General features: G+C 42.2%; 1 protein-coding gene across 1 annotated transcript; it reads right to left on the bottom strand.

Moving 5' to 3' along the window:
* On the bottom strand, positions 1-1,502 carry socs4 (suppressor of cytokine signaling 4). Its single transcript, XM_086106843.1, has one exon. The coding sequence runs from the start codon at positions 1,471-1,473 to the stop codon at positions 292-294; it is 1,182 nt and encodes a 393-aa protein (XP_085962969.1). The 5' UTR covers positions 1,474-1,502; the 3' UTR covers positions 1-291.
* Positions 1,503-10,044: the final 8,542 nt, after the last annotated feature.

Here is a 10,044-nt window from a genome sequence, read left to right as displayed (position 1 = left end):
TAACACGCTGCATTAGTATCATCGTAAACAACAAATCATTGAACCATTTTAGAGTAACCAGTAGCAGTATTTGTAGTACAAGAAGAGTGACTATGTCAGTGACTGTTTAAGGAGTTAATGGCTAGAGGGAAGAAGCTGTTTAAGTGTCTACTGGATTTGGTGCGCATGGATCTTTAGCGTCTGCCTGAGGGGAGTAGCTGGAAAAGGTGGTGGGCAGGGTGCGGGGGATCCAGGAGGATTTTCCGTGCCCTTGTCTTGATTCTTGCAGTGAATGAATGAATGAATGAATAATCACAGAGCACAGGCCCCTTGACACCTGATGTGATACTGGCAGAGGTAGTTCCTGAGCTGTGGGGGCAGTGGAAGCTTCTGTATACCCTGGTAGGTGGTGCAGCTGCAGATCACAGCCCTGCACAGGTGTTGGAGGGGAAAAGGAAATGTTCTAGGTAGCGGCTGGGAAAGGAGGGGTTCAAAGAAGAGACAAGTGGCAGGGTCACTGTAATGTCTCAGGAGCCCTGTCACACTGGCATCCCGGTACATGCATGGGTCACGCACATCAAAGCTGAAACGCTTTCCGTTCTGCTCAATGCGTGCGTGCAAGGAACGGCTGTAACGTCGAAAGCTGACTGAGAAAAGGAACTCATCCTGGGCAGAGTCTCGGAGAAGGAAGGTTCCTTCTGGCTGGCCCTCCAGGAGTTCCTCAGCCTCAAAGCGGTTAAGCACCCCCCAGTAGCAGGAGCTATTGTTTATTTGCAGGAGATCAGGGACCAGGATGTAGCTACCGCTATCCTCTGTTTGTTCGTGTGGGCAAATGGTGTCCCAGTCCTCCTGAGTGATACTTCCAGGCCCAGGGGAACAGCAGATCTCCTCCCAGGAGAGAGGTGTCTGTGGTGGTGAGTTGCATGAAGATAGGTTGTTAGCCTTGATATTAGCCTCAAGGTCCAGGAGAGCACTTGCTTGAGTGGCATTGTTTTTAAAAAAGTGCCAACTGCGGGCGAGTTCAGATTTAGCAGCGAAAGGGCACTTGTCTTGCATGAGCTCTGAGACGTGAATCTTGCGTTTGGACCGGAATAACACAGAAAAGGGATGTGAGGCTCCCTGTAGATAGTGGTGATGAAGATGATGATGATGATGATGGTGGGGATTATGCGAGCGCAAGGGCAAACACTGTCCCACAGCATCCTGGAACTTCTGCCGCAGAGAACGCCTGGACAAGGCCTTTCGGCACACACCATCAATGTCTTCCCCAAGACTGCTGCTGCAGCTACACTTTCTCTCTCTGCGCCTCCTTGGGCAGGATGTGGACCGTACCCCAAGTTCCTCTGAGACCTCCGCCTCCAAGCCTCCAGGACTTGAACTCTTACTAGAATTCCTTGATCGCTTCTTTCCTCGCCAAACATAACTGTCGGCGCTCCAACTCCGAACGCCACATTTGGGACGAGTATCTGAGCAACGGGGATTCTTCTCAGACATGGTTGCTCCCTCTTCTTTTGCTGTGATAAAAAAAAATAATAATAAATAAAAACATATCTAAGCAAGAACAAGAACCTACACAGCAAATTGTTTGTTTATATACATTTAAATTGTTTACACAACCTAAGTGCGCTTTTGTTATTTAAATCCTATTATTTGTCCAAAAATATTCCCCGAACCTTCTTAGCTCATTACCATTTCACCCAAACTTGAGAAATAGCAAATGTATTGCCATAATGTTGACATACGATAATGCAAATTAAAACGTCCATCCATTTTTCGGAGATGAGCTGTAGCCTATCCCAAATGACTTTGGGCACAGGGTACACCCTGGACTGGTTGCACTGCAGTCATGACAGTCGTCATTGCAATTAAAAAGCACAAAATCACCTACAATTGGTAACAGCCCTGGAACCCGTGTGGGTCCTGACCCTAAATTTGGACAGCAGTCTTGCTTGGCAGATCATTCAACGATAAGTACTGCACAAATGTTGCAATGCATAAGCATGTCACTCTCTTCATCGTGAAATGGAACATGTAAAAATAGCTTTTAATCAACTTTTTAAAAACAAGCATGTCTACAAATGCTGACGAAAGCACCGTGTATTATACTGATTACTAATATAGCTTCTTATATTTTTTTGTTCATTAAAATCTTCATAAGGACTCCGGTGATGTCTTTGGGTCACAGTATTTCTGACCAGACTGCGAGCGGCAGTTAAAGTGATAATGTATGAATGAAATTAATTCAAAAGATGAACGTACCTTATGAACAGTGACGCAAACACAGCTCTTCATCCGTGTTGGTTGTCTACACATGAACGGACATGTGCGACCAGCTTGCAATCTCTCCGCTTCTGACAGATGGTAGGTTGTTGTACATCCGATGAAATCACTGTCTCAAATCCCATAGGGGGCGGCAGTTTCCTCCTCTCCGTTGTGGTGTCTCAAGCGAAGAGGTGGAGCGGTGTCAAGCTGAAGGGGTGAGATGGGTGGGGGATGAGAAGGTGATCTCAAAGTCAATTGGAACTGTCTTTTAAGTTATTTGTATGTGTGATTGTGGGGCTGAATGCTATATAGAGATAGATAGACAGATAAATAGATATATATTTTGATCTCTCTCTCTCTCATATACACATTAACACACGTATGTGTGTGTGTGTGTGTGTGTGCGTGCGTGCGTGCGTGCGTGCGTGTGTGTGTGCGTGTGTGTGTGTGTGCGTGTGTGTGCGTGCGTGCGTGTGCGTGTGTGTGTGTGTGTACAGTGGACATGACTTGTTGTCGTTGAACTAAATGGCCCAGAGCACACAATAAATAGCATTAGTTGCTCTGCAGGAGATTCCCAACTATAGGTTATTAATCAGATTTACCAGCAGCCTGTTTGGACTTCTTACCTGCTTAGGAGTTCAATCAATTATTTGGTTCAATAGAGGAAACAACAAAGCATCTAAAAGCCTTCACTTATTGATTGAATGATTGTTGTGTTTCTCATTTAAACCTTCCAGCAAGTGCTTCTGACAGACGTGTCATATGCGGTGTTTGAGTCAGTTACAAACACTTTTGGATATAATTTGTGAAATAACGCTGTCAGACACAAAATTTTTCTCTTGGTGTATAAGTGCTTTAGTGTTTGTGTGTGTGTGTGCGTGTGCGTGCGTGTGTGTGTGTGTGTGTGTGTGTGTCTGTGTGTTTTCCTTTGCCTTGAGAAGACTCATCAATAAATCTGTATCGAGGCCGATATATCTGATCATGTAGTGACACTCAACTTCCTCTAAACTGAATATTTAATGCTCATTGCATTATCGCAGCGGCCGGATGGATGACAACTGTTGTATGTTCTTGCAATCCACCTGATCGATTCTATACAGAGACCACGGCACCTTCAGGAACTGGAATTACATCAGGTCAGTGAATACAGCGCAACTCATTTTCTTGAACATATTTATTAGGGAATACACTTCAACCTTGAGGACAAAACTCCAAACTGCACAGTCCAGAGACAAATGGACGCAGACTCTCGCCCTCACTATGTGGTCTCAATAATTGTCCAATGGGGATAGTGCAAAGTTTGGTCCAGGAAGGAGCTTCAGCAGTTTGTCTAGTACAGCCAGGACTCGACCGGGGGCTCGTATTAATCCACATTACAGAGGCATCGATCCCATGAGCGGCATGGACGACAGGAGCTACCATGAATAATTGATGCAAATCCGACTGAATGGAAACTACTCCGATTCGATTTTTACATGGACTCTATTGCAGATTCCATTGATATTTATGGGGTTGGCAGTGTGAAACTCTACAATACATTATGGCAGCTTGTTTTCATTTAGCATCTAATGTAAGTTAGTTCATCATTGATAATACCGGTACATTTGTCTTGTATTTCACATACAAAGGAGTTTTGGAAAGCTAAAAGGATGGATGCTTTCATAATTGTTGAGCATTTGCAAATGAAAAGGGGGGGGGGACCACATAAAGGGCACAATAACAAGGATCGGCAAACACTGAAATGAAACTTGGCAGGTAATCAGTCCAGGGTGCACCCCGCCTATCACATCAAGTCAGGTCTTCTTATCCCGTGAACCTCAGCGTCGAGCTACCCCACTTATGGGAAACCATGAGAAAGGAAAAATGCACTCATCAATCCAAGATGAAATGTTATGTTATTTTTAAGTTGTCAGATACACAAAATGTGGTTGTTTACACCATACGCAGAATCTTGTTGCATGATTTGTACAGCTCAGTTTTTACACCAGATGCTCCCTGCTTTCAAATCCATTCCACGAGCACTTCTTGGTTTCCTGGTGAAGATTTTTACCAACGTGCATTGTGCATGGACAACAAATTTTGATATCCTGTTTTGAATATTGTAGGTCTTTTCCTTTTGGTGTACAGGTATTCAAATTTAGTTCATTTAGGCCAGATCCACTGTCATATATTGTCGTCGGTTGTATTTTACAATGTATTATTTTTCAGCATAATTGACATCAGGGTAATTCAGAAGAAAGTTACAATAAATGTTGAGAATACATTCGCATATTCTGGGTGATACCCAGGTTCAGTTTAGCCCCTAATAAAAAGACCTTTGATTAATTTCCATTCATCTTACTTGCCCTGACAGCTGAATGTAGTTAAAGGTATCTGGTCATTTCCTCCCTTTAAATCCAAGCAAAGCAACGACACTCCCTTCAATTTCCTTGCAGTTAACTGAGGTCATCTGATTTTTAGCTTTTATGATCTCATAGTTGCAATACTAATGGCATATGTCCCTTCGACATTAACAGCTGTTGTCATGACTTAAATTTATCTTCAATTTGTTCATGTTTCCTACACATCAGTACTAAAATGACTGTCTGTTAGAAAATGAGCTTGCTTTCATAGATCACACTATTTCTTCCGGCCAACTATTCTGTGTGTGTGTGTATCTGAGAGGCAGAAGTATAATTGCAGAGAGGGTAAATTGAATCAGTATGGAGTCTGGCTCCACGGGTCTCTTTTGTTTCCATTGATCCTTATCCAAAGACTCCTCTGACAAAACAGCAATGCTGCACCTCTCCCTGTAAAGAAACGGGTCACATTACATGCAACGAGAAAAGTATTCCACCCTACTTCATCAGCGCAGAAACCTGAGATGGGTGTCATGAAGTGGGAAATATGACTTGGGACTTTTTTGTTCCCGTATTTTCTCAATAAAATGTCTTCATATTGTTTTGCAGAACATCAAGGCATCAATTACATTGATGGTTTGTGTTTTTTAGTTCCTTTTTCCAAGTGGCTTCTGGCTGGTTTTCACTTGGACCATACTTGGTTCAAGGGCTGACCCTTGTTCGAATGTGATTGTTGCCTTGCTAATTCATCACACATCTGAATCTTGTCACTGCTTGACATTATTCAATCTGGTAAACAAAATGCTCATATTAAAGTTAAGTTTAAAGCAACAGTGGCATGAAATTAAATGGGCGAGTCTGGTTGCCGTGGCTTCATACTACAAAACATAAAAAATATATACTTTTTCGGAACTGACTCACACAATCTGATTAGCTGATATAAAACATCCAGATACTGTGATGTTGACAAGCAAGCTGTCCTTTTAGCTTCAAGGCAGCTTTGATACTAACCAAGATACATGAGAAGTGACCGTTATGACAATAATAGAATTTCAGTAGTTGCTGCTGTTTAATATACATTTTAGTTAAAAACATTGTGAAGGACTTCCACTGCATTCAGTAAGCTGTCTATCAGACATGCAGTTTGCATGCATGTCTGAAGTAAGAACAAAAGGTCCCCAATGAACACACCTCATTAGGTGCCCGAAATCCAGCTCACCTGCTCCAGCAAACATGCCCCAAAGAACTTCACTTGAAGTCGAAACCCGGGCCCACAATGAAAAATCAGGATGGACCCTGTCTCCACGCTAAGTGGGACTTGGATGTTAAATCCGCTCCAGGAAAATTACCAAACAGTGTAAACAGGAGCAAATTTAATTGCGTTTAAATAATCTTTATTTTTTTCTCAACTCTGTAGTTTGTCTTCAATGAAGGAGGCAGACAAATGCAACAACAGTTTGAACAATCTGAATTGTTATGTTAAAAACACTTGGGCATTTGTTATTGCTTGGGCTTTATCTGAAGGCGAGGCTATTTAAATGCCGTTGTGTGTACATGGCACTACTTTTTTTTGCACTGAACTGATATTCGTCCATCCATCCATCCATTTTTTGATCCGCTTATCCTCACAAGGGTCGCGGGAGGTGCTGGAGCCTATCTTAGTTGTCTTCGGGCAGTAGGCGGGGTAGACCCTGAACCGGTTGCCAGCCAATCGCAGGGTACACACAGACGAACAATCATCCACGCTCACACCTAGGGACAATTTAGAGCGTCCAATCAACCTGCCATGCATGTTTTTGGAATGTGGGAGGAAACCGGAGTACCCGAAGAAAGCCATGCAGATCCCGGGGAGAACATGCAAACTCCACACAGAGAGGCCGGAGCTGGAATTGAACCCGGTACCTCTGGACTGTGAGGTCGACGTGCTAACCACTGGTCACCAGGCCGCCACTGATATTCATGTGTTGCCCATATTTAGCTGGGATAGGCTCCTGCACACCTCTGACCCAAGTGAGGATAAGTGGTAAAAATGTTTTTGTTTGTGGCTAAAGTTACACATCATAACTCTGACCTGATAAGTTCTTTGTAGACTCACACCTTCACCTGCCATGTTTTCCTCCTGCTATGTGGTCCAGCCTCAAGAATCACCGAGTGATCTAGTTTATCTTGTTGTCATGAATATGTCCCTGAAGATGATTTTCAGTTGCTACTTTGTTTTCTTGAGTACCTGTATATAATAGTTTTATTTTTGAGTATATAAATGTTGTTTTGCTACTTGGGCCAAAATACATTTTTATTTTTGGAGCCTATCTCTGCTTTTTGGGTCCTGGTCTTTTTCTTTGTCTCATGGCTCAAAACAATTTTATTTGTATAATTTTTATGATTAGAGAGCTAATTTTGAAAAGAAGTCACTAGCATTGACAGGCCACATCAAATGATGTTGCGGGCTGACCTGTCCCGGTGGCCTTGCTTTTGACACCTGTGTAATAGTGGACCAATTTTCTAAAAATAACCATACCGATTCATATCTGTTTTAGGAGATCCTTTTGAAATGCCGGACACTGTAATATCATGTGAATTACATTACAATACAATACATGCAATACATGCCGATTTATATAGCGCTTTCACAACAGCGGCAGCTGTAACAAAGCGCTTAACAAAACAGTTAACATAAAGTTAAATAATAAACATAACATATAACATAAAACACGGGCAGTCGTGCAGTCCTAACCACTTTTCCGTCACACGCTTTGTTGTTTGAAGCAGTTTGAGATGAAAGAGGAGAGAATCAAAGTGTCCTTTAACCAGTGGATCAGAGACGTCATGCTCAAAATGTGCACACGTCGGCTACAAGCTAAGTTTCAAAGTCAACAAGAAGCTGTAGCATCCATTGACGAAAAAAGAGATTGGTTCACTTCTCCTGTAAATCCATTTCAATTCCAAGTGGCGACTCTCAGCTCCAAATACGCATTAGCGCTTCGTGCCGACACTCTTCTCTCCTCATCCTCAACTTCAGCAGCCATCCATCCAGCCGCACCAACGCCGACTGTCCAACAGCGCCGACATATCCACTGAACAAAACGGGGTTGTGAAAAATGCTGCCCATTACAGGCGCAAAAAACACAAGCGCCCCAGGTCTGTCCAGCACCGACATTCCTCCCAATCAAAATCTGTGCTGATACAGGCGTGCTGCCGAGAAGGCGCAACCACCAAGCACAGATACTTCTCCTTTGACGAATGTCTTGGCCAAAAAACGCTGAAAACAGTCCATATCAGGTCCACACGATGAAACAACAAACATGTGACAAAACAAAAAGACAAAAACACCAAAAAAGAAAAAAAAAAACAAGGCTCTTGAAGAGCACTTGCCAAAGGCTGCCTACTCGGGCGCCATCTTGGAGAAAATTTTTTTTATTATAAAACATTTAATGCATTATACCCTTAAAAATTCGACATTTTTGCATCTACCTTTTACACATTTAACATCAAGTATACTTTTATATGTTTCTCATTTATATTTTAAAATGTGTGTTAATATGTTCATTTTTATAGTGATGAGGTTGTCTAGAATTTGACTGCACTGTTAAAAGATCTGCATAAAATAAATAAGGAGTGGGATCATCATCTGCAAAGGACATGTGAGCTGCTATTGACTTTTGTGGTATTTATTCATGTCTCCATCTTTTCTGCTGCCAGTAAGTATCCAGAGCAGTCGTTCCCCTCTGTCACATTAAAGACTGTAACCCAAGCCAAGGCTGCTCGCTCAAATGGACACCCATATACTCTATACTCCCTTAGATATAGGGTATACTTCGGGCGAGATCTAGTGTTATATTTCAATCTATGTTGTGGGACCTTTTGAGGCCTCAAAAATGCTAATCCTGTGCAGTTATGTTATCCTGCGTTGCTCACAGCATTGTGGGTAAATTAATGAGCAGTAACAGTAAGTTACAGTTTCATTGCATTCACGAAACTGTAACATTTACTTTGTGAATGCAAACACTTTGTTTTTCTTCGTTCTTCTTCCTACCCACAATCTTGCTGCTGTAGACTGTAAATTTCCCCAGTGTGGGACAAATAAAGGATATCTTAATCTTAACAAACATACAGTTGACTGTAGACACACACATGCACACACACACTCACGTCAAAAGGTTTGACACGCTTTCTCATGCTATTGAATGAGCAACTGTGTCCAAACCTTTGATTGGTGGATGTACACTACTCATAAAAAGTTAGGGATATTTACATTAAGGAGAAATTTATGGAAAATGTAAAAAAATCACGCTACAGGTAGTACAATGCTATTTTAGTGGATCTAAGCAGCAGACCGATTCTGAGCTCCGCGGACTTGTGTGATGCATGTCATATTTCTTTCAGGAGGACAATGAATCATTGGAGAAATCCATTCATTGAACGAATTATTGTCATTATCATCTTCAAAATAGGGAGCATAGTGCTGACCGGTTAGCAGATCTGCCTCACTTTGAAGAGGTTTGAATCCGGGCTCCGGCCTTCCTGTGTGGAGTTTACATGTTCTCGCTGTGCCTGTGTGGGTTTTCTCCAGGTACTCTGGTTTCCTCTCACATTCCAGAGGCATGCATGGTAGATTCATGAAGCACTCTATATTGTAGATAGGTCAAGGTGTGATTGTGAGTGTGAATGGTTGTTCATTTCTGTGTACCCTGTGATCTGGCCAGGCCAGCGTCCGGGGTGGCCTGAATCGGCGGAATACTGGCCATGGGCCATCGTTAATGTCAAATGCTGCATTGTGGTAAACAGTAAAGATCCAGTAATCATGTGCCGTGGAATTCATTTCAGAGCATTGCTGTGACTGATTCTCTCATGGAATCCCATTTGATGAATCAATGAAGTACAGCCTCTGCATATGCTTTACAATGCTGCAAACCTCAAACGTTATTTATGAAAACTTGATTCATCATTTTTATTTTTATGAATGTTGAATAATGCGGGTCACATCCCAAGTATTAATGATGTTAATGTGATTTTAGTTGCTCCGTGCATGAAAGAGTTAATCTCTTATCTGATACACAATCCCTGACATCCTTTCAGCCTCCCAGTACAGTAAGTTATTGATATGATCACATCCTGTGTGTTTCCTGACCTCTAAATGTGTGCAGAGATACAAGAGAGTAGGGGTGAGGATGTTGTGGTGTTTTGATTTTGTGTTGCTCCAGCATAACTGTGTAAACATTTCTCAAGCCAACCAACCAAAAAAAGAAGAAACAAAAATCAATAGTGAGGAAGAGGAAATTCCAGTAACTGTGTGAGTGAGTGTACCTTCCTGTGTCAAATGACAGAATACTTTTGGGGTGGTTTAAGCCATTTCGGTTTTGCAATTATGATAATGCGTTCATCGAGTAGGTATGATAAAGCATGGTCACAGCTTTTTGCCTCCAAGACAATAGCAAGCCATGCAAAGACATTGCAACAATCAGCC

This window comes from Hippocampus guttulatus, chromosome 3 (genome assembly GCF_054856545.1).
Source record: "Hippocampus guttulatus isolate MCC_2025c chromosome 3, RoL_Hgut_1.0, whole genome shotgun sequence".
Classification (NCBI taxonomy): domain Eukaryota; kingdom Metazoa; phylum Chordata; class Actinopteri; order Syngnathiformes; family Syngnathidae; genus Hippocampus; species Hippocampus guttulatus.
This window is presented reverse-complemented; position numbering and strand designations above follow the sequence as displayed.